Below are 25,607 nucleotides of genomic sequence, written 5' to 3'. Positions count from 1 at the left end.
TGTTAGTTAATTAGCAGAGGCACATACCTGGAAACTAAGTTTTAGGCTGGCTTATAACCGATACAGTTTGGAGGACGTATCTCGTGCAACAAAAACTGAGGTGGGGCAGGGTGGGGACAAGGGAGGGAGGAAGTCCAGGAAGCTCTGTGGAAGCACCTGCAGACAGCTCAGTTCACATAGCCTTCCAGCTGGAAAGTCAGCGGTTACAGAAACAGTCGGATTAACCACGGTGTCATTGTGGTTGTTTTTCGCCAGTTATCCTGGATATGCATAATAGCCACACCAGAAAGACAGACAGTGAACCTTGACGGACACACGTCAGTTTGGGTTTCATTCACACTCTTTTCCTTGGTACTTCTGTAAATGCAGAATCTGTCTTTATATCAAAAAACTTTATAAGGAAAGCTTTAATGACACATTTGTAATACTTTATATAACAGGATAATGACCACCAGCTGGCTACCGATAATAGCAGGCACTAATTTATATTGGGTTACTACCGTCACATTCTGTCACTTATTTTTTTGTTTTTAGCATTCTTGTCCTCTTGTGTTTTACGGTGCTCACATTTACTATTCTTGCATGCTAGGAAAGGAATAAGCATTTAAAAAGCTTTTTGTTTAATTACACTTTCAGCTATTATTTAGTCATGTAAACAAGTTAAATGGACATTTAATTAAGTGTTAACCTTTTAAAAGGGTAAATTGGAAACAGAGCCCATCGGCTTAAAACCGATATTGCGTGCATTTATCTTAATTAGTCAGGTAGTGTTAGGGATTAATGTACTTTAGCTGTTATATTCATGATCAGATACATTAGCATTTATGTCTCTGTAGCATACAGAAGACCTGTTAAGATGTGAGCTCTCTTCTGCTAGGTACTGTACAAAGTGTATCTGTAAGACTCCCTTCCTTCCTTTGTCACCTTTAAAAGGCAATACTGATACCCTCTTCAGCTTTTGTACGTGTGAACCGACCATTCTGATGACAATCGAAAACATGATCCAAAAATTTCCCCTACCTTATCATTTTATATTTATATAATAGAAGATTTCTCTCCTATAGAGCAAGTTTCGGTACTTTCAGATGGGGATTTTGCATTCTAGCACACTGAGGTTCTAGTCTGGGTGAATGATGCCGATACAATAAATACTAAGCCCACAAATGCCCCAAAGAACTCACCTGATTTTGAAAGCAGTTATTTCAGCAGTCAGAGAGAAATGTTTGAGAGTAGTCTGGAGCACCTAATCTGGTTGTGCAGCAAATAATGGGCTATTTGGTGTCTTTCCAATAAATACACAAACTAGGACTAGTGATTAATTTGCTTCTGTGATAAGCGAATGCTTCTGATCATCTCTGCCCATTCATGGGTGCTGGAGAGTAAAACGTGGAGCAATTACTCCTCAGACATCTCATTCTACAGATGAGTGTTGGACTTATTTTTATAGTGATTGCTACAGACTTACTTTCATGAAATTTCTTTAGTTGTACTTGAATACAGAAGCCTGACCTTCTACAATTGCACCACAAGTGCTTCTGTTGCCTTTTTGCATCCTGGACACAGAGGATGTGCATTTAATGCGACATTGTGTCAGATGAGTATAAGGAACCACTTAACTTACTTGTATATAAATAAGAAATCCAGCAAAGTAGTAAATCAGTCTGTTCTGGCATTTCCAAGAGTCTTCCCTTAGCCATTAAACCACAGCAAAGGAGGGCAGAAAAAGCCTCAGCACAAAAATAAGAAAGTAGGGCCAAAAATCTGCATTACTAAGTTAGCAAGATACTGGTGTGTTTGTATGTACAAGAGTTCAATATCACGTCCATTCACTTTGAATAATTTCCTCCTGGATTTTTCTTTTTAAAAGAGCTGAACTGTTTAATTTTCCAAAACAGATGTAACTTAGTATGTTATTCCGAGCTTTGATGGAAAGAAAGAGCTTCGTCTGTAGGATCGGCATAGGTTTCTCATGGTTTTCTGAAGTCCACGTCTAACATAAGACTGAATTTTGAATTTGAATATTGTAAATTATTATCTGTTCAACCACAGTTGGCAGCAGTTACTGTTCTGACTGATAGTTCATATTTAATTCCTTTGGCCTCTGATAATGTTAAAAACACAGCAGGTCTCTCCTGAAAATGCAAAAGCCTTGCCATTCTTGTTTCTCTAGTTTACCTGAAATAACCAGAATTCCAAGTATTTAGCTCAGCCACTGACTTTCTAACAGATCTGCCCTCCAGGATCAGTTATGATCAACATTTTAAGAGATTTTAATGTCACTTGGTATTGGTATAATTTTTTATGACTTTTTTTTTTTAATCAGTTGTTATTTAACAGATGTTAATTGCATCAAAACATTTGAAATGTCAGGATTAGGAGAGAATTGAAAGGAATCCTGTTTACAGCCCAGACACACGCAGGTTGGAGCAGCCCAGGGCCAACACAAACACTGCCAGGTGACTGCCACCAAGCAGCTGCACCAGCTGCGCTCTCGTGCTGCACACACAAGCTGCTGCTTGCGGGACCGGTTGTATATTCGTGCCTTAAGTTGGGAATAAACTCCCAGTATTGTGCAACGGCATCCAGGCTGGTAGCCGGATGAACTCCAGCAAACCAGTACAAACCGCGTCCCCTCCGCCCCCCACACACGGCCCCCGCCGGAGCTGGCTCCGGCAGCACAAACCTGGCAGGCAGAGCAGGGCGGGTTGTAGCACCCCCCCATTAGCACCAGTTCCCCCCTTCCCGGGGAACCGCTCCCTCGCTGTGCTGGGCAGGCGAGCAGCAGGAAGGCAGGAGCCAGGGCTGAGGCTCTCCCCAGGGATGCAACCCTCCACCCCCGGCCTGCGACACTGCGGCTCGCGTGGCCACATGGTGTCTGCACGGAGGTGCCAGCTTGCCTGCTCACTCCTGCTGGGCCGCCTTGAACCCCACTCTTGAACGGCTGCCAGGCTTCCAAACTGGGGCGCTTCCTTCCTCTTACAGGGCACCGTGGTACCCACAGGTTGGGTACATTAGCAAGTGTGAGGTATCGGTGTCACAAACCAAAACCAAAGTTTACCGTCCAGTATCTAGGTCATCTTTTACAGACTGTTGCATTTTATTTTTGTTCTGCAATCATTTCCAGATGCCGACAGGGAAAATGTTAATGTTGATTAATTCTTGGGAAAATGTTAACTCTTCTATAAAGAATCCAGACTCAGCTTTTAGTAACAGCATCTAGTCAGTGCCGGAGGAAAAGGTGGAGTCCATTTTAAGCCTTTCCCAATGCTTCAGATTTACGGTAAAGCTTTCCTACGGGATTCCAAATGCTCATTCTAGCAGAATTGTATTTAACAAAGGTATCCTAACATGCATCCCTTCCATTGGAAAACAGAAAAGAAAAAAAGATTAAGGAGCTGTGGTCTGAAAGTACCTGGAGACAGGACAGAAGCCTGGTGAAGGAAGGATGAAGAAGGGGAAAATGCCATTTTTACTCTCTCTGAAAGAAGTGACTAACTTGTAGCAGGTCTTTGTTCAGAAAAGGGGAGAGGAGTGACGATGCAAGCTCAAAGGCTGGATTTAGAATTATTACTGAATTAAGTATGTGTGCTGGGGAAGGCAGCAGGGCATCTCTTCCACTGCTGCTATTAAAGACATACTTACACCAGCTGAGTGTCACCTCCCCTCTTAGAGATTTGCCTGTGCTAAAAGCGCCAGCACATCAGCAACACTTGGCCGTATATGCACCCTGACAAGTCTTCTACAACGTAAACTAGATCACAACATCGTTACGTTTTCTAAGGTTACGAAGGACAGTCCAGGAGCTGGACGCGGCAGCCACACTGCCTGACACACACCACATCCAAACACCCTCAGCTCTCCGTTTGCTTTGGTCTTTGATGTGCTTTTCCGACTAACATTTATTTATTTAGAGAAGAGTTGGAAAAACCCAAGCTTCTGCAAAGTCTGCTTGTTACTGGAGGGTTTTGGCTTGAACAGTTGTGCATAAAGACATCACCGCTCTCTGTGTACGCCATGGACACTGTACACCTTTTTCTTTTGTTAACACTCCCAGAAAGAAAAGTTGTAATGTGAAGAAAGCTTAAGCTACAGACCTTTCCCCCTCCTCTTTCGTTCACAAGACCTACACAGAATGCCCTCATCAACTCGGAACCAACTCGGCACTGAACTGCAACGCACAAAAGGGGCTCAGATCCCAGAAACTGATCTCGAGGGGCAAAGTAAAGGAGCGAGATGCAGCGGGAGGCAGGTGCCCACGGGGTCAGCTGCTGCTCCGTTTGCTGTTTGCCTGGGCAATCCCCGTCCTGCGCTGCGGCAAGCACAGGGCAGGCACCACTCCTCCTCCGTGCGCCGGCCACTGCGGTACTGGCTTCACGGGGAGCAGCAACGCTTCTTGTGCCTGCAACTGACGCTGCGTGCCTCGAGCGTACGTGCGGTTTTATTCAGATAAAGGCAGCAGCTAGTTTTGCTGGTGTTTTTGAAGCCACACACTACCTACGAGGAGAGAGAAATTTAAAAAACTCACTGATTTACCATGTTAAAAAAAGATGGCACATTTATTGCTACATAAATGTTATATACATAGTGTTTTCTGTTACATTGACAGAAATTGTTTTGAACTTCTTGCTGCTGGTTGGAAAGGTTTATCAGCAATACCTTGAAATTTGACACAGGGTACAAATCTGCAATAAACCAACAATGGAAACTGGAGAACAAGATGAGAAGCAATTCATCTCGGACAATTAGCTCTTACAATACTCCATAGGTACTACACGGTATGCTAGAACCCTACTATGGTCTTACAATGCTATTGTAAATTTCTGATATTAATGAACAGGTTATGGTAAATAACCCTACATTTTTACTACCTAATATAGTAAAATAAAGTAAGAAACTTTTTACTGAAAACTTTTTCGATTTCAAAAATCTAGAAAGAGTAATATTTAGAATTCAAGAAATTTTCTTACAAGATTATTGTATAAAAGACTAGCTACAGTGAAAAATAAGCCAAATGTTTTTTTCTTTCTATTTTATGAAGGAAAGCTTCTGGGCATACTGCAAAGTCTAATATAGCCAAAAAGACAACAAGCTTAGAAGGAAAAAGGCCAGGCAGTGGCACGTGATCACTTTCACACGTCATAAGCAACAAATTTGTTTAGCTGATAAACACTGAAATGAAGAACAAGGCCACAGATATAATCAGGTGTTATTTGATGATATATGCAAATTAAAGTAATAGAAATGAGTCCACTAATTCCACAAACTGTTTTGTTAGGAACCACCCAAAACATGAGCTTAAATTCATTAGTTTAAGAACCCATCTTTTGTTCTTTCAAATTAAACTACCTCATAAAAATTACTGGTTTGTTCCTGTTTTGCGTGTGAACCGATTGCCAGTGATGAAAGATGCACTATATGAACAATCGCTCAGACAACCTTGGCTTCGGGAATTTCCTCCCATGGTCGTTGCAGTGGAAGACAGTTGCCATGGAAGTTCAAAGGGATTTTAACCATTTCAACACACCTGTGACAAAGGAATACTGATGGACACTGTTCTGGTGGAGAAACATTGAAAGGTTTAATGCTAATATGGCTTGGGAGGGGTCATCCGTTTGCATTTGACTCACGCTGTTGGGTTTTTCTCCACTGACAAGCCACACAAAAATGACAAGATAATTAATGTATACAGTAAGGAAAAACTGGTGACCATTGCTCTTATATTCCATTACATAAGTAAGCCCACCATACTGGTGGTTATATCATCACACTACCTGCCACGGTGAATTTAGGATTTTACTATTCACCAAAATTACAGCCTGAAAAAAAATCTCCTTTGTATTTTAATGCATTTTGTGCTTACGTACAGCTAACACTTTACATGTACTATATGTAGTACTTACTGCTCGGAAAACAAAGCAACTCTAACAAAGTAGATTCTCCCCACCCAATTTACACTTCACGTTACAAGCTTTACTATGAAGCCTAGAAGCCTAAAAAGGTTTTGTTTATAATTAGAAAAAAAAAATGTTTGAGGAAAGCCTGAGGGAAAATAAAAATCACTTTTCAAATCCAAGAAACGTTATGGTCACAGCGCTGCTCCTGCCTGCAGCCTTCAGGAGGCCTCTCGCCGGGCTTGACGCACGGAGCTCAGTGTGGAAGGGTAACTATGACCATAACTGTTCAGATTACCAGAGACCAAAAATAACATAAAAAAAAGCTATACCAAGGAATAGTTTCCTATTGCATGGAAAACACTAGTCATATGGCAAAAGGAGAGGAAAGGACAACAAAAGACTTTTCCCTTCCTTTTTTAAGACACTAATAGGTATGCTGGGAATGCTACGGGTCGACGACGGTTGTCACTGCTTTGTTCTCTGATGTGAACAGCTTTAGTAAATGCTGGCATCCAGCTGAAATTTTATCAGCTTTTAACATGTTAACTTTTCCCTTTATATGTAGACCTTTACAGTTCCATAACAATAAATAAAATTTGTAGTTACAATGCATTTGTCAATTCAGTTTAGGCACAAGGCAACTTCCACAATGAGTGGAGAGATCACAACAGTCTCTGATTGTGCAGAAGCGACACACTGCTTGCAACAGAATGATATGTTCAGAGTATCCCATGGGCTGAAATTCTGTCTGAAGATCTTGTATCTTCAATCCTGATGCAGGTGTTGACCAGTAGCTTTGATCATAAGATTGCATTTGGGTTTCTTGCTTCAAGTGTTTTCTCCTGTCAGGTTTGTGTCTTCATAGAATCTTAGTTGTCTGTGTCCTTGTGAAGAAAGGTCACCTTCTGTGTATCCTACCAATAATTCTGGAAATCTAGAAAGGAAGTTGGAAGAAAAAAGGAGTATCAGGAAACGAATCAGTAGGAAGCCTATCCTCAGCACTAGAGAACCAGTTTAAACTGTATCTCACAGCATTTTTAGTCTGTTAAGTGCAAAAGAAAAATCACATTGAGAGGCCTGGAAATCCTTCCCAGAGACACTTGGATATGATATACTGCACAGTTCACGCTCTGGAACCTTCTGTTTGGACCCTCTGGATCTGGGAGAACGGATTACCACAGCTCTCAGACCCCCGATTTGTGTTTGACTTGATTCTCTGAAACCAGCAGCAGCCAGTCCCCAGTGCAATCGCTGCTGCTGACGCTGCACCCTGCCGCGCACCTAACGGGCCTGTGCAGCCTTTTCACACCAACGTCACACTTCAGCCACCTTAACGAGTTACTGCTATTAAGAAAGCAAAGATATAATCAACTTTTCAAAGTGGTTCACTGTAATATTATGGCAAGAACTGACTACAGGCTGCTGTAAACCAAGAATTATCTGACTGTTTAGAAGTAGCCTGTTGCTCTGGTATGAAACAAAGGAAGTTCAAAGCGCCCTGTTCCCTGGAAATGGAAACCCGCTTTCTTTATGAAGAAGCTGCCTATAAGGGATGGGGAAAAGGCCCTGACCCAAACAAGGCTTGGTTTAAATGCCATTTCACTGCTTTCTAAGGAACGCTGGGAATAATCAACTTCCACGGGATACACTGGCAAGATGCATGCCTCTACCTGAACCTAAAACAGAAGCAAAAGTCTACATACACAACAACAAAAAACCCTCCCAAACTGTAAAATTTAGTAGAGTGATGGATTAAAATCAGGGGATCCAGCCCAATCTCCCCCTTTTTGAAAGTGGCAACAGTTCTACTGTTTTAGAAGACATGGAATACTCACAAGTTTTTCTTCTCAAAGTCAAGTTTTTCCCAGATACCTAAAAAAACCCAAAAACCCACCAACACGTCCTCGCACCAGAAGACGCAGATTCCCATCAGGCCGCCCCCTCAGCATGTTTTAAATGAACCGCTGGGTATGGGCCTACAGGGGGCTTGTGGAAACACCAATTTAGTGAGCAAAGCAGAAAACGCTGCTTTCCAAACCTGAGCTCTCCGCACTAACACAGACTGTGACTTCAGGTATTTGCCGATCTCTGCTGGGCAAGGGACAGCAGTCAGAATGACTGTCCTTCAGCCAGACAGCAAAGCTCTCGGAGATGAGAAGCCTCTAACTTTTGCATCAGCACTGGGAAACAATATGCGGATTTTTAAATGAACTAATGTGATACTTAGACCATTTAAAGATGGTATAATTCATCTCTATTATAGTTGGCTTATCTAGCAAGCTGTTAACTAATCCTCTGATGTCACGCCAAGAAGGCCACCTGAGCCAAGAGATGTAGCCATTGGCAACAATGCATGGAAACAAAGAGACTTTAACGACAAGTTCTCGGGGTTTTGTTTTATTATAAAACTAAACAAATCTGCATGCTTTTGCTTATGCCGAGAGATCTGAAAGCACTTAGCAGCACAGAGAAGTTTGGTGCCAGTGGCAGCTCAGGAACTAAGAATAAACCGATCTCGTTATCTCCCACATTTTAGCCACTAAAAAGGACAAGAGCCATTCCCCTGCAGACACAGACGTACCTGGCTGGTGTTCACATATGACCCATAGGGTTGGTAGTTTCACTCAGGCCAGGGTGGCTTCCTGGGTGTGGTGTTGGCGGCTCTGCCGATACGGCAGAAACTTTTTCTTCTTCCCTTCTCTTAAGGCAGGCTGCTTTAGGGTTTAGGTTTCGTTCTGTAACGGAAAAATGATTCTTAACATCCCCCACGCTGATACCAAGGGGAATACTGATACATTAACCGCTGGAATAGAAACAGCTACACAGCTTCCCTCTGCTAAGCACTGACGTCCCTGTGTTAAAATGCAGGTGCCTACAGCTGCAGACAAGCACTATGGAAAATCCCACCAGGCATCTCCTAAACCGGTGTTTAAAAAAAGTGAACCCCAGAACAAAACAAACTTTACAGCTGCCTACATACACCTTCAAAGCAGTGCCTCCCTGGTCACCAGAAGTGGCTACAGTGCAAAATGAGAATTGTCTGTAACTTACAATGGACTAACCCAGAGATCTGTGTGTTGTTGGTACGCTGAAGTTGTACCACCCTCACCGACACCACGCTGGTTTCAGTAATGTTACTTTCTTTAAGCATTAGCCCACTGTTGGAACGGGGGAGGTACAATGTTCTAAGTCCATAGTTCCGTTCATACCCTAAAGACTGTGCAATCATCTTGTGCCCTCCTCGCTTAAATCAGAAGAATATGACACAGTCACACAGAGCAGAAGGATTGTTTTTAAAAAAATGTATTTCCTCTCACATCAAAAGCAGTACTTTATAACAGCCAGTTGTGCATTAGCTATCATGATAGTCCCATCAGTATGTTTCCGCTTCCCCAATTAGCTTCAATGGATGTAGATTTGGATCTAGTTTTCAAATAATGAGTTTCTAAAAGTCAGTGGTTTCTGTTCTTCAAAATGCCTTCTCATGAATCAGAATACAAGAGATGTAAATTGCGATGGCCAAAAAGACACACAAAATGCACGTTAATGTATTCTACCACCACATGTTGAATTTTAATCAACGGGTTTGAGGTATTTTTTGAGCTGTCAGTGAATTCTGTTCTGCACTTTAAGATTGCAGATACAATTTTAACCATAAGGAGACGGCCAAAACTGAGCAGAGAGCACAAGCCCTTTCCCTCTAGTGACTGCGGTTTGCTGCCCCCTGTGCCCTTCACACGGGGTAGAATCTACCTAATTTGAGAGACGCAATTTTAGACGGACTTGCTAATTCTGCTTCCACCCAAGTCATTACCGACAGCCTCCTACTGCATTTCCTAAGGATGAGCACTTCCAAAGAGTCTACTGGAAAAAGAAACCCGCTAACTTTTCTTAATCACAGTCGTCTTTGTTTAAATGTAGCTTGCCTTGAAGTTTTAAAGAAGATTTAATTACGTGGAAACTTTGAAAGGCAAGTTAATTCACAGCGATTTAGGAAACAGAAAAATGCCTGCCTACAGTTAGAGCTCAAAATCTGAAATGTTTCGTTTTGAATAGCACCAATCACAAAATGAGCAGCTTCATTACCAGCAGCGAGAGGATATTGTTTATGCAACTCTGTCATATGCTGGTGAAAGCTCCTCCGGGCACCACACAAAGCTCCTCCGGTCAGTCACTTCCAGGAGCAGGTGCAAAGAAAGACGGGTAAGGTAAAACGGGGAACGGCCCCGCTCACGGGAGGCACGGTGTGGTTGTGACAGGCTTCCGCACACACACGAGAAGCAGAAGAAGAGATGGAAATGGGCGGGAGGAAAAGCTCTCAATTTACACTGCTTGGAGAAAAAGATTTCTACCAGACACGTAAGGTTTGGAAGCAAATTCTGACCAAGGCAGAAGTGATTTTATTAATTTTCACACAGAGTTTTCTGTGGATGACAGAATCTGCAAGAGCAGGGAGATAGACTCCGTGCTTTTTAAACATTAAAACCCACACTTGATTAATGGTATTCTGATCTCTTAACACTCAACCTTATCTTCCAGACTATGACAAACATCTTCAGATCAAAACAATTCCCAAGATCAAAGTCTAAGAGACGCTCAAATGGGGCTTTACCATGGCACTAGCTGGTGTCTCATCTGCAGACCAACGAGTTGCTCTGCCTGCCTTGGAAGGCCTACTGCCGGCAGCGTGCGGCTTACTAACAACTGGGTCAGTAAAACTGCCTGCAAACACACCATCTCATCCTTACTACAACGTAGTAAGCTTGCGTTGTTAACTCTGTCACTTTCAATAAATGCTTAACAATTGCTTTGATCTCCTGTGCAAAATGCAAGGAACTAACTAATTAGGAAATGGAAGGAAAAATAAGGTACGCTAAAATACTGACAGCATTCAGTGACATCAGCGATTCAAAGACGTAGTAGTACACTAAGCCAACAGGACCGCTGACATCATCCACATCTGAAAGTCTTTTCCAGTCACTCGCTGCACTTCCATCGGTGAGGCACCGAGGCAGACTGTTAGTCACTAGGCCAGAACAGCGGAACGTGGGGATGCTCACCCATGCGGGTGCCAGCTACACAGAACAGAACTGACCTTCTGTTGGAAGGGACCTGCAGGGATCGCCCAGCCCAGCTGCTGGATCGCTTCAGGGCTGACCAGGTTAAAGTGAGGAGCCTCAGAGCCTCAAAGTGTCTTTGACCCAAGTTTAAAGGGAGATTAAAAATCAACTGTAGCTTCACCAACGCATGAGAACAGAACAGCTGAACTGCACAAAGAATTCTTCCTTCTGCACCTACCAACAGACTGATTCTTTCTCAGAAAAAAGTAAAGGAATCGGGGTAAGAAAATACAGGCAAAACCAGCCCTGATTCAATTAAAGTAGAAGCAGGTTTCCTCCCTCCTCCTCCATCTACGTTTAACCCAAAAACCCAAGTAAGCACTGTTAAATTCACTGCATTTTAATATTTCAATTATCTGGGGTTCATCTTAAAATAGATCTCTTATTTTGGCTAAAGCTTCTGTACTACTAAGTGCTCGTTACCATTCAAAGCAGGACATATCAATATTTTTATAGAAACCTCATATCCACTTTCTCTTCCCCTCTTCCCTCAACCCCTCCCCCTTTTTTCTTTAAAAAAAAGCCATCCTTTGCTTTTCCTGAAGAACCTCAACATTGTTACAGAACAGCAAACACTTTCAGTAACTCGTGCATCTAGTTGTGCAGGTTTCAAGAGACTGACACCATTCCACCAACAAAGCCACCGCACAAACTGCCCCTGCGCGATGACGGGCTACTGACCTCTCACTTGCTGCTCTAGACTGAGGATGACTGCCACAGCCTGGTGAAGAATAAGCAGTTTCGTCTGTGGTTTTTCGCTCTTCAGATGAAGCTGACACATACGGCCAAGTTCTTTAAATGCCTCATTAATATCTCGTACACGCAAACGTTCTCGAGCATTATTTGCCATTCTTCTCTCCTTTTCTCTTTCTATTTTCTGCTCTGGGTTTAAATCCTCATCTTCATTAGTGCTGCTGCAAGAAAGTAAAGATGAAAGCACATTGAAATATCACCGGTGTTTCAAACAAGTGATCCTGCTGCTCATTCAAAATTTTCAAGTTGATGGAAGTTAAACTTCTTCCCACTTAATCTATTCCATACTGAAGCATACTTAGATTAAGTAGCAGTGCTTCTTGCTGTTCCTGCCTTTTCCTGAAAATAAATGTTAAATGGTTTCTGCCTGAAGAATACCCACAGAATATCGTCTACAGATGATGAACATCTCTGGCAAAAGTAGGGGCAACACAATGCCCCTTGAAGTAAAAGATGTGCCCAAGCTACCACTTCACTCGATTACTGATGAATGTTCAAACAGTTAAGACTTCTCAGCCATCCTGTCAGGTGAAGAACAAATCAAACAAGAAGTAGTTTTTAATTTATCAGCTTATATAAAAAGGCATTCAAGTAATTTTCCATTTCATGTGCTTATTAAAAAGTTTTAGCTTTGTTAAAGACTTTATGGCCAATTTTAGAACTTTTTTCTTCTAATACCCAGTGTAGAGCTAAACAGTTATATTTAGAATTCTTGTATCACTTCAAACGATACAAATGGCACCCCTGCTCTACTAAAATTAATAGACTAAAATGCCATTAGACACATGCAACGGTACCAACTCCACCGCCTGTGGCTGCAAAATTCTCATTCTCGTTACCTCTAATTTCAGCACCTGTGCCTCAGGCCTAGCAGGCAGACCCAGAAGCATTTTACCTGGCGTCAGCTCCAGGTTTTGTGTCCGTGGCTTGGGAAAGGACAGAGCGTGTAACGAGGGCATCTGCCTACAGTATTCACCCCAGCCAGTTATCAGTCAGGCTGCCGCTCTCCATCACCACGGGCTCACGTTTAGGCGCGCAGCCCTGGCCCAGGTACACAGTACTGCAGGATTCCAGCGCTCCCATCCTCTGCGCTGGGCAGGGCCCTCTGGATCTTTTACTGCTTCTATCTACTGGCAGGTATCAGACAACGCACTAACCTAAGGGAACGCACCCTTCCCAGGTGACTTTCCCAGAAAATCCTCTCTCTCATATTTAAATAGATACGAATATGGTAAACTATTTACCTGGTGCAGCTGCCTATTAATGTATGAACCGAGTTAACGCAAAAACCTTGAAATACATTTATCAAACTAAGGGCACCACACTACAGAGCATGAACGAAGCACCAATTCCCCACATCACGTCAGCAACCCACCTTGTTCTGCCTCTAGATGAGACCTTGATATCCTTCTGGGAGGACTCATCATCTGATTTCATGTCATCCGATGAGGGGGGTTCATGGATATTTTCATCCTTCTCCTTATGTTCAGACTTGATTTCTGTTGGACCTATAGCCACAGACTGGCTCTGTAAGCCACCTGACAATGCTGCAAGCAACCAGAGATCGGTGTGAGTGTCACAGGAACGAAACGTTTAAGAGAATCTCAAGCAGATACCGCAATGAGCAGCCAGAGCCAAGCAGAACTCTAGGAAGACCACAGGAAGAACGACGCTCGGGCCACAGGAGAAATCCTGCTAATGCTGCCGTACTTGGACACACGCCGTGGGCTGGTAAAGGGATCGTAATTCACAGGGCAGCTTGAGCAGTAACAGCTTAAGCTACAAAACCCACCGTGAGGACAAAAGGACCCGTGACAGCATAAGGAAACCTGCCTCACGTCTGGGCTGCAATGTAAGGGCAGAGCTGCAGTGACACGGAGGCTTGGGCTTAGGCCAAACACGCAACGCACACCTCCCTGAACGCTGCAAGCAGACTAACACGTAAGCTGACTTCTGCTTTCTAGAGCTTGCTTCTTCAGGCCGGAAAGGGAGGGAACTGTAAACACCTGTGTGAACGACTTCCTTTTATTGGCCAGACTGGGATCTGGCCAGCTCACTCCGCAACCCTCCTGGCTGACTGGGAAATGGCTGCAGTACTGCAAATGGCGTGACGGCTCCTCAAGCTGGAAGAATGTGGCTGTAACGCACAGTCTTCTGCTGAAACTACACTGGGACAAGTCTGACACAGGGGCGCCCTCAAAACTGTTGCTGGAATCCCTGGTGGTTTACAGGATTTATAATTAATTTTTATTTCTCACCATTATCTATGTCCCTATCCCCTGTATCGATGCAAGTTTACCAAGATCTACAACCTCACTGGGGTACTGCAGATCCTGTGCAGCATTTCATATTCCTGGAACGTTACCTCTGTAGCTTTCTTGTGTTTTATGATTTAGTTCTGTGCTCTGAGCAGAAACTGTACTGGGAAGAACTGAATGGTTGCTGTTCAGGCTGACACTTTCTTCCCGATGAGTCCCAACCTAAAGCAAAGCAAAGCAAAGATTTCTGTTAAAGAAGTAATTCAAAGAAATAGTCCAAAAATAGAAGTTTAAAAGACTTAAAGTATTTGCTGGATTAGAGAGCCGAGTTAAGGTTCTAGCCCAGTGAAGGAAAGATAGAGTTGAAAGATGCCATTACACTGAACGACTCGATTACACCGCACTGGATTAAGCTGTGTTCCAAAGAGTGACCAACACCTGTTTGCAATAACATAGCAACCCAGCAAAAATTTTTTCCAATATTTTCCCACAGAACACCACAGAACTGTCTCCCCGATTTAGACCTGAAGGGCACAGGATTTGTTGAACCTTTGATGGCTTTAACACAACTATCAAGTCTAGTCATTACAACATTTTGATCCTTAAAAGATCATGAGGAGTGATGGACTTTCCCGCATGTGAGAAGTGTGCGTACCGCCCTACGCTCATGTATAGAGATCCAGACACATCTGTTTATAAAAGATACAGATAACACCTCCTCACTTCTCGTTCACTGAAAGAGGACTAAGAAAGAACTGGATCTAATACAAAAATACTACTTTATTCACTTCTTTCTCATTTTTATCCTTTTTCAGCTGAACACATTTAGTTTAGTCCCACTACAGAATCTTAGCACACAAAAATAATGCAGGCATCTGACTGTTCTTACCACCTCTCCCAGTATTGTCTAATCTGCTCCGTGATGTAAGACAGCTACAAGTGCGCATACCTAGCTCAAAAAGGGAAACTTCTTCAGAATCCTGCTGCTTAGTACAGAACACTTAGCAATGCAAACCTCTATAAAAAAAAATATTCTTTTGTTTGAAAAAGAGGTAAAGACACACTGCCTATATTTAAATAATTTGGAACGCAAGTCATTTAAAGCTTTTGATTCCTAAAGACACAAAAGTCCTTTAAATATTTATAATATAACCAACATAATACAATTAAACAGTTAAAAAACTGAACAAAGATGAGGGATTCTGCTATTATTTGTATAGTTACAAAAACTGGCTACAGATGAAGCTTTTTATTGGAACAGTAGCAAACATGTCAAGTAGAAGATTAAGCCTTTAATTAAATAGGTTTATTGCCTGGAGTTACACATGAGAACCACTGTTTTTCAATAAATCCTTCAATCCTAGTAAACTGCTGAGCTTTGAATCCCTCTTGAGTAATTAATGCAGCTTTTACCTTTCATGTCTTAGTATGGGTTTTACCCAGAGAGAGATAAATACCCTTATGCAAGTTTATCCTTTGTTTAATATACACTCGTTCCTGTAAGCTAACGCACAGGAACAAGAAAGGAAAGGGGGACACCCCCCCGTGCCGACAACCCACAACTTACATGAGGTCATTCCGGGCTGCTATTTCTATCTATTGTTCTGCAGAAAATCTCCTCTTGTATACTGCGGAATATCTGTTGCTATTTAAAGTGTATTTTATCTCCCTTTGTGCGTAACAGGCTTTGTTTGTGCGAAGTTTTGCTATGGGTACAGCCACCTCAGCTCTCGCAAATGTCATGAATTCACTCAGAGTAAGCAGCGGAGCCTGACTCTTTCAGCCTGCAAGACAGAACTTTACAGTGGGAACGTGAAACTCATTCTCCACGCTGAACTTCCAAAAATGAGTCTTTCCCTAATTCTGCCCCGCAGGTTGTGTGTTTTATTATATTCTTCTGGTCATGCTTAGTCCTAACACATGAGGGTGCTTTTATTCAAGCTACAGACTATTAATCACTTCAGGGCCAGGTTTGTTCCAAAGTCTACTACTTAAACTCAAAGATTTCTTAAAGCTGTGTACAAATGTAGCAGCTGCCAGAACCCTGGCAACTTTCAAATCTAGAGCTAATCTAAAAGTGATGGATTAGCACATCAGTTCTGATAAAGGCAAAAAATAATTAGAAATAAAACCTGAATTCAAGTCCATGTTCCAGTCCTTTGAAACAAAGCATACAATTTGGATTAACAAGATTTATACAGAATTCTTAAGAGCACAAGTGTTACAAAACTGACTGCAACGTGAATTTTTATGTCTGATCTGTGATGTACTAGAAAATCCAAACCAGCAAACACAAAATCCCAACCCCGAGGAACTGCTGAAAGTCACTGTATCCCTGTGCGAAGGCCAGGAGCTCTGTTCCCTGAAAGCACAACTTATCAGCGACAGCTTCAAGGTGCCAAATTGGATCTTCAGTATCTTAAACAGCGAGTTTAGAAAATGCAGTTTGCTTTTCTTTCCCTGGACTCCCGACTCCCACTTTCCCGAGTAAGAGGCTCTCCCCCATCTGCATTTCAATGGAGTGCAACCTTGGGCTGCAAGTCTTCTGAAAGGCATATTATGCCATCCGCTCCAACGCCTTCAGAACAAACAAGCTTGCGACATGTTTTATTACTATTATTTGTAAGTGATTCTCAGTCAAATCATTTCCCAGCACTAAGGGTGGCTGGGGCAGTGCATGTCCATGGGCAGGGACCTCCTTGGGGCTCCGAAGCTTCTCGGGCCCTCTCTCTGGCAACAGGGCACTCTTTGCTACGAGTGCTATAACCATTCCCAGTGGAAAAATACTTGGGAAGTACCTGCAGAATACGTGTGGGAGTGCTACCGGCAGCAGCTGCCGGCCCCCCGCTCCCTTCCTAACCCCGCTGCTCCCACAAACATTTCTCTCTCGTTTCCTGGTGGATTTCATTTCCCAGTGGATTCTGTCTCCCTGCTCCCCAGTCCCAGCTGGGGACACTCCAGCTGTGCGGGGTGGGGCTGCATTAGCATACAGCTGCATGCCCCATGCCCCGCCCCCCCCCCCCCCCCCCCCCCCGCAACGCCCTGCAGGATTGGTTCCCTAAGCCAACGATCTGGGTGCACATTCCCTCTTCCCCGAGCTAACCTCGTCTGATTTTCATGATCCCTCTACAGTGAGCCCCAAGCACGCTCGGGCACACAAAACAGAAGACAAATGGAAAGGCTGGCACGAAACTGAAGTTGTCAGTTGCACACGGCGTTTGTTAAAAACATATTTCAATCACTCACCTTTGCGTATTTTCTCTAGACCATGACAATCTGACACATATTTAGGATTGTCGGCAAATCCAAGAAGTTACAGCTCAATAAATCACAGCTCGGGAAAAAGGAGAGCCCTGCATGCCAGGCTGCGCTGCGGCCGCTTACCAAGTGAGCTGCATTTACTTCTGTGCATTTCAACACCGACTTGTACACAGGACAACCCACAGGCATGCTCAGACTTGTACATTTAAAAAAAAAAAAAAAGTACGAGTGCAGAACTTAATTCAGTTGATTTAAGTGACAGCATTTGGGATCTGAAACCAGAAAACCAGTCAAGTGGTTTTGGGAACTAAGTAAGAACTAGACAAATCGTGGCAACTGCTGACACACTGCTGCACGCAGGAGAATCGAACGTGACACATGGGGAAAGGACAGCCTCTGTCCTGGTAACGTTGGCTCTGCATCTCATCTCCTGCTTCAGTTTGATTATTGATTTTCAGCTCTTAGCAATAACAGCTTTTGAGAACTAGGAAAAAAAAACTTAAAAAAATAATCAGTCTTTGCTCATATTTGCTATAGATACATGTACTTTCCAAGCCATGCTAGCTGGTCGATCTGGCCACAGTCAATAACATCATTTTAACTAAGGTGAGCCCAATTAAGACAACGAAAAGGGCTTTGGAATCAAGAGTTTTACACCTCAAGAAAGCTCAAAGTTCAGCAGGATGTTCTGTCTGTGGAGAAACAGCAATACTTGGAGAGCTTTGAGCAAGAGCAGAGGTTGGCGTTGGCAGCAAAGCCACCTCAACCACCCTTTGGTGCTTCTACAGTATGGCAGACGCAGGGTGATCGCCGATTTTCTTAGACTCCTGCTATACCTGCAAAAACCCCTGTGACTTAGGGATTGAGTTTCATCCTTAACTGAGTTTCCAGGCCTTTTATTTATTTATTTTTAATCAATTCAGGCTGTTCTTTTTCCATTGTATTACAATGAGAAATAAAAAGCAGCTTGAATAAGAACAAAAAGAGTATTAGTTCTTAACTCTTCAATAATACATGAAATAAAATACAAATCAACTTCAAAGGCCACTTAGCAAATATTTGATGAGTTTGAGATATTAAAAATCTATTTGAGTAAGTCTAATGGCCAGCCCAGCTAAAAAGAAAACAAGACCATTCACAGAGAGCAGGAAATGAAGTCAACTGGAGTTTTAAAATAAATTTGGCTCAAAAATTAAGCAAATGTTAAAATAAAACCATGTCTGGTTACACTAATTACATAAAAAGGAGTCAAATTACTCATTTCCGAGCTCCTTCTGCCAAGATCATCTTCTTCAAGGGAAATTAAATTTTTTTTTTCTATTTTTTTCCTAAAGAACAAAAATGTTTTGCATAAAGATCTCGCCCTCCCTCGACAAGGAAGTTTCATTTAGTGCTGAATCCCAATGAACATTTCCTGACCAAAACACCCTACGAGCCTGTCAAACAAAAACAGCTAAACACCCTTACCAATGTTGACGATTCTCATTATGTCGGCCAATACTCACTATTTCTTAACATTTACTGGAGGTCCTCTACAGTGAAGTAGTATTTAATTCCTGAACAAAGTCTAGCTCTTAGAGTTCAGGTGGTGCGTCAAATACTCTGCTCTCCTACATCTGCTATTTCAAGAAAAACAAATAGTAAGCAAGCATAGCTTAACATTAATTGATTATTGAATACTCTAAGAATTACGGCTCATACTTGGGGAGCAGTACTGAAATGCCGTCACCACTAATAAACCAGTTTCCACTGCAGCCAGATGTGCCAACCTCTGCTCTGCACATATCCGAGGACTCCATCCTAAGTCATGCTGAGCTCCTGCAATTGCAAATGATGTCAAAGGGCTCTCTTTGGGGAGTGGGCAAGGCCAAGACAGGATGCCTTCTGTTGGAGCCAATTATTCTGATGTAGCAAAATCAAGGTTAATCCGAGAAATTCTTTAGCTGACTCACTTTTTTTCCAAGCCAAAACTGACCTATAAGCTCATTTCACCCAGTGAGGATGAAATATAAAAGCAAATTTTTTGCATTTGCCTAATCCAAGTTGATTTCTAGCAGACAGCAAGCATCCCTCAATCAAAACTGCAGCTCAGTCCTTAGATGATCAATCAAGTCTGTATTACATTTAAGTTACACAATGTCAATTAAACTACAGCAGGCCGAGAAACCTTTATTATTTGGAGAGTCATTTTCCACTGTCACCTATTTTAATGGAAACTGAGTTGATAAAATACTTATCACAGCTTAGTTTAAAAGAGAAACATGAGATTTTTATGTACATTTTGGCACTATCTGCATCTGACTGTATCTGGCTTAGCAATATCGGGAGGTTCCACAAGTCAGATCGAGAACGATTGTGCCACTGCAATTTCAGTCACTCACTTCACCCCACATCATTAAGACCTAGGAAAAAAGTTTTCTTTTGCATGACTAAATTTCAGTCCGCCCCAGAACACTGCAGAACTTTCCCTTTAACAACATTCTTTAAATATTAAATGAGGCAGTATTAAGAAAATATTCTAAAGTATTTATGTATCACTTCCTTCATTACTAAAAGTAACTGTGAACTTGTATAGAAACCTAAAGTTGGCTATGAGTTTGGAAAGTACCTCCCTCCCCCAAAAGCCCCCAAACACATGCAGTGTATAGAAAGTAACCAGTTCTTTTTGATGTTTACTGCAGTGGTTCTGAAATTAATATAAATGGATGTGTGACGTGCGAATGGGAGAGCCTGGAACTAATTCTGTTTTATAGAATACAAACCCTTCAGCAATTGGGGTACCTAATTATTTTGATGATAGGTGAAATTTTGCCTTGATCACACAGTACCCAGCTGTGAATCTGTTTTATAACAAAAAATTTCACAGCATGTAACTGGTCTTTAAAATTACGCTGTAAACATGCAAACACATGGCACCACTAAAATAAGCATGTTCTAAAAAGCTCTTTTTCCTTTAAGCAGTTTTGAGAAGGGAGGAATGAAAAGGAAGAAAAAGGGAAGTGAGTAATGCCACAAATAGATTTCCTTTACTATATAATGTTTTTAACATATTTCTGATCTGTGAAAAGCTCGACAACGTTTTTTTCAAAACAGTTCACGGTTTTAAAGAAACTAAAAGAGATGGATTGAATTATTTCACTCTTCTTGGGGATTAATCTGAAAGTTGTTTCCTTTTCATTGTTACTTACACTACAGCTGTGCTCAAACTCCTTTTCATTTAGAAAAAAAAAAAGTTCAAATTTTGAGCCTGCGCACACTATGGTTCCACATTCCACCAGCTTCCTCCCAGTCCTCTGCCAGCATCTGCTATTGAAGACTAGTTCCAATTTACAATAAACAGCTTTTCCAGACCAGAACACTTGAAATTCAGTCCTTCTTGACTGCTTTTCCCATTCAATCTCCCTATTCACCATTTCAAGGAGAAAACTGTTCTGCCAATTATTACACATCTGGAAAAAATGCATGTATAAGCTGAAATGCTCTCAGCAGAAAGTTTCAGCTTTCTGCATATGGTCACAGCAGGATTTTATGGGCCACTGACCAGGCCGAAGCTAAGTTTTCCCATCTTTCTCCTCCCCCTCATTTCTGCCCACCCCCAACCCTCAACCCTTTAATTGGAAACCCACAGCAGGTGCAAGCTGTCTGCCATCTTTTCCTACACAAGAGTCTCAAATAGTTTCTTCCTGGTAAAGGTTGATCTTACAGTCCAACTCACTAGCTCTAAGTCAATTTAAACCCATCAGCTGTAATTGCCCTGCATAAAGACCGCGTTTAAAACCAGCATTACCATTGATGCTTGTCTGTTGGTTGTTACAAGGCTAGATGCTCCGTAATTTGAGTTCAGGCTTCCAATTGGCCCGTTGTGGGATGGTCCCAATAAACTATGTATATCTCCATGGCCACCTGATAGGCTTGTGGAAGGCCCCACAGCATGATTTCGTAGTACATGAATGGCATCATCGAGTCTGTCCAAGCGATCCTCCATCCGCGACTGCTACGGGGATTGAAGAGGGACAGTAACAGCCATTACTGAACACATCTGCAGACCCATTATGCCGTTAACAGTTTCTACCTCGGAGATATTAAAGATAGAAGATGGAATGCAGTTTCAAAAGACTTTGAAAGCACCTACCAGCACTACAAACAAACAGGAAAAAGAAAAGATATCTGGAGATTTTGCTCGAGATAGCATTCATTCCACAAATAGGTGGCAGCTTTTAAAGTGAAGCTTATTATAAGGTTAATGTTACTCAGCTTCTATTACATGGCATGAACAAGAAAAAAGGAAGTGCTACAAAATAAGCTATCTAATACAGGACGAGAAAGCATGATCATAAAATCAGCCTCACCACGTTGGTAACAATTAAGAGAGGCAGTGGCTTTTTGAGAACCTGTATTACAAAAAAACTGGACAAAACTTTAAGTTATCATTTTCTAAAATGGATCTTTAAATAGATTAGATATTTCAGAAATAAAAGCGAGTTCTGTATGTTACTGCAGAGAAGTCTGTCTTAAAATTACTTCCCTTAACAAAAACCAAAAACAAAAACAAAAAGACACAGCAGAAAAACCCCAAAGCAAAACCAATTCTGACATTGCAACTCTCTAGAGAAACAGTAGCATGTTGGGAGTCAAAAGGTGGGCAATATGCTACACTAATTTAAGTTTTTAATGGGGAATCTGAAGGAAGCATTAATTGAAACACAAAAAGGCACCATCTAAAGTGAAATAGTACCTCACAGACATCCTTTAAGAAGGACATTGCATCTTGCAAATGCTCGTGAAGTTGCTGTTCAACTCGATTTTTCTGGCAAAGTCAAGACAGAACAGGAAGCAAAGCACAGGTTAAGATTAATTCAAAAAAGAGGTGAGGAAACAGCTGATGTGCATGTCAGCAATAAATTGTTAGTCAAGTTAATGCAACAGAGATCTGATTATATTAAGATAAGAAGAGGCTAATATTTAACACTGCAGTTATGTTAGGATTCCAAGATGTACGTATCAATTATATACTTAATTGCAAAAATATTGAAGAAAAGAAAACTCATTTAGCTTATATTTATTCTTGTTAGACAGAAAAAAAATAATTACATCTGTGGAAACTAGAAGTATTAACAGGTAATCAAAACCTTCCCTCCATTTTTTTCCCCTTTCCTTCCCGACGCTGTATCAGAAATTTAAGAAGTCAGTAACTTAAATCCTCTGCTGAATCTTCAAAAGAAGATTTACAATACTGTAGATTATTTCCTGTGTGTTTTTCTGTAAAATGTTTCATTAATTAATAAATGAACATTCCCCAATAGCAAATAATAATTACAAATAAAACATATTTAATACTTGAATGACAGTGTAATGAAAACAAGCCCAAGAGACCAACATTTCAGGGAGAGAGGGGGAAGGACAAGTAAATGCAAAGGCACGAAGTCTTTATCTTTTCTCCAGACTGAACTTTAGATAAGAATTAGCTATGGATTTGTGAAAAGGTACCAGAAGCTCATAACAGCGCTTTAGCACCAGCTGTCCTCAGCACAGAAGCCTGATGCCCAAGGAACAGATGGTGAAAGACACACCCTGCACGTCTTATATTGTTCAACTGAACAGGCCATTTGTTAGCAAAGAATTCATTTGTAATGCTATCCTACTGTTTCCTTTAATGATATGCAGGATTTACACAAAACCAAGCCTTCAACTCTTAAGTAAGAAGTACTATGTTGCTTTCAACAAATTCTTACCAAGGAGTGTAGAGAGTTTTCATAGTTTGGAGACGAGGGGGCTTGTCCTCCACTCCTAGACCACTGACTGGCACCTGTCAAAATTGTCTCGGTTAACGCACAGATTCATGCAGCATAAGTGGGAAGCAGAGACACAGGATTTCTCAATGTAATTAAAATCACCATATTCTGCGTAAAGGTAAGCTAACATATGGGTATACAAAGCAGGACAAATGCCTTCATTCTGCCTTACTGAGGGGTATTTTTTATAGCAGTGACATCTTCGAAGTAGTTCAACATTTAAGAAGTGGTCTAAACACACACACGCTGTATCTGAAATACCTGCCTTCTGCCAATGTCACCATAAAAAGCTTGCTGAATTCTTTCTTCTTCAGATTATTTTCAGTATACGTAGGCATATCTTTAACAGTGTTAAAATACAGAACAAAAATATTTAAAGATGACACTGAATTAAGGGTAACAGGAAAACCATTTTGATGACACCTCTCTACTAAATAAGAAAAGTTAATATATGTCTAAAAGTTTCCTTTCTCTGGTCTAGTTCTACACTATGCCATTTTAGATTACAACACATTCTAAGTTTAGAGGGGTAAAACCACACTCAAGTTATTCCCATTTGTAATTTCTGATATATTTAAAGGTAATTTGGCAGCTAAAGAATCATTGTACAACAAATCGACAATTATATCCATATTACCTATACACTGCAAATTCAAACACATATCCATTCTAATCTGACATAAGTACACCCAATTACCATGTCAAATTTAAAAACTACTAGATGTGAAATGCAGTAACTAATAAAGCAGTACTTTTAAAACAAAGCCTGAAGTAGTACAACATGTATTTTTCTCACCAACTAATAATGCATCTTTTATAAAGATACTACATGAAATTCTATGGCCATTAGAGACAGCTTCCTTTCAGCCATACAAATGTAATAATAAAGCAATTACATTAATAAATTATGGACATACAATCCAAAGCAGCTCATTAAAGGAAGAGCCTGTGGGCTTGTTCTTTCAATAACAGCCAGAGCTGTACGTCTGGAAAACTGGGAAAAGGTTTAACAACATTACAGTCCCTTTGTTCAGAGAGCTGCAAGTAGTTACCTTTTAAAGAAAGGGTTTTATTTAACAAAAACAGTACAGCTTGCAGAGCTATTAAAATACCTAAATATTCCCTTTCTAATTAAAAAAAAAATAAACCATCTCCAATTTCATAAAAGCCCAAGGCTGCCATAACTGTGCTGGATTTCTCTTTTAAAATATAACAACATCAGTGAGTAAGTATAATTACCAATTTTCACTTCACACAGCTACTCTGGGTCTGGATCTGTAGTCTCCCTCTGCATTACTGTCATTTCTGAACTTGGGAACAATGCTTGGAGCCCCGCTTGTTTTGGCAAAGCATTAATGAAACAACTTTATAACATTTCAGCTCAGTGTAATTTCAAATTTTTTTTCCGGTTAAAACTCGGTTTTCAGAGACAAGACCATAGTCAAGGCTTTGAGAGTGCTCACAACTAACAGGACTAAGTGCACTACTTCCTACAATAAAGCATCAGCTGAATATTAAGCAGAAAGGCAATCAGTTAAGAAAAGAAGCAGGAGACTCAACGCTTGTGCATCTAGTCTGATGAGTTTGGTGGGTTTTTTTTAAACAACAAAAGGTACTATTACTTAATGTAAACCCAGAACAAAACTCCTGAGTGGGACTCGTCACAAAGGAAGCAAAAAGAAAAGGGGGGAGGCGATACTCAAACGGACAACCCAACTGCAACCTGCAGTTTTTAATCACACCTCTAGTCATGCTAGTGCTCTTTCTGAGCGGTGGCGCACTGTCTCCATGTCTGCGCAGGTTGCCAGATGGCACCGATTTCCTGCTTTTCTCATTCCGCTCCCCCCCTCCTAGAAGTTTGTGCATGAAATCCACCAATTATGTTAAAAAGCATCCTGGCACCACAAGCCCTGCAATTAACAACTGCAGCTTTTAGTGCAGCACCAACATAGCAGCATGAAAAAAAACAAATAAGCCAGGCAAGTGTTCGGATTTACAGGGGTCATCGATAGTAATCACTGTAGTATTGTTCCTGCTCTTAAGTCTCCCCAACACTAATCCTCCAGCTCCCCTTTCAAACAGACATGCACACTGGAGTCGGCGAGGGCTGGTTTGGCATCCTCAGAACCCACCAAACCCTTCTGAATACCTCTGATCCTGGCAGAAGGATTCTTAAAATGCCGAGGCTCCCACCATTCAGATCCGTATATAAACCTCACATACATATACAGAATCATTAAAACTATGCCCAGAGCTTAGCTTCTCGCATGTTTACGTAAAATTAGAAATTAAATGAGGGCAGGGAAGATGAGACACACACTATTGTCTCCGAATACTTGGGGGTTTTCCATCGTTTTACTCTCAAAGCTTTTACTTAAGTGAGTAAAACAATGTCATCAGTCCTTATTCAGTAATGTAACAGCCATTTAATAGCCAAACATGAGCTGATATACTTTAAGTGTCTCATTTTAAGTTACTGTCTCTCAATACTTCAAATTGCAAATACAGTGCTCCTACTGTAATTTACAA

General features: G+C 41.5%; 1 protein-coding gene and 1 long non-coding RNA gene across 17 annotated transcripts in view; one reads left to right on the top strand and one right to left on the bottom strand.

The window, feature by feature from the left end:
- Positions 1 to 4,394, top strand: part of LOC114014875 (uncharacterized) — a 38,519-nt gene extending 34,125 nt beyond the window's left edge. Inside the window, exon 6 of one of the 2 annotated variants that reach the window (XR_008733097.1) lies at positions 3,374 to 4,394. This is a non-coding gene — a long non-coding RNA (uncharacterized LOC114014875). Of the gene's footprint in view, positions 1 to 3,124 lie in introns of both variants that reach the window. The other variant, XR_008733096.1, reaches the window with a different exon arrangement.
- A 143-nt stretch (positions 4,395 to 4,537) lies between these two features.
- TCF12 (transcription factor 12) overlaps positions 4,538 to 25,607 on the bottom strand; it is a 173,895-nt gene continuing 152,825 nt past the window's right edge. For 7 of the 15 annotated variants that reach the window (XM_055715645.1, XM_055715642.1, XM_055715643.1 and 4 more), the window contains 8 exons: positions 23,019 to 23,092; positions 22,022 to 22,093; positions 21,074 to 21,280; positions 14,133 to 14,247; positions 13,143 to 13,314; positions 11,696 to 11,928; positions 8,476 to 8,629; positions 4,538 to 6,828 (listed from right to left, as the gene is read on the bottom strand). In XM_055715645.1, the coding sequence (XP_055571620.1) occupies positions 8,487 to 8,629; positions 11,696 to 11,928; positions 13,143 to 13,314; positions 14,133 to 14,247; positions 21,074 to 21,280; positions 22,022 to 22,093; positions 23,019 to 23,092 (1,016 nt within the window). In that variant the 3' untranslated portion in view covers positions 4,538 to 6,828; positions 8,476 to 8,486. The remainder of the gene's footprint in view (positions 6,829 to 8,475; positions 8,630 to 11,695; positions 11,929 to 13,142; positions 13,315 to 14,132; positions 14,248 to 21,073; positions 21,281 to 22,021; positions 22,094 to 23,018; positions 23,093 to 25,607) is intronic. The other 8 variants (XM_055715648.1, XM_055715649.1, XM_055715653.1 and 5 more) reach the window with 5 other exon arrangements.

The sequence above is a fragment of the Falco cherrug genome, chromosome 7 (genome assembly GCF_023634085.1).
Source record: "Falco cherrug isolate bFalChe1 chromosome 7, bFalChe1.pri, whole genome shotgun sequence".
Classification (NCBI taxonomy): Eukaryota; Metazoa; Chordata; class Aves; order Falconiformes; family Falconidae; genus Falco; species Falco cherrug.
The sequence above is the reverse complement of the archived record's forward strand: the minus strand, read 5'-3'. Positions and strand labels throughout refer to the sequence as shown.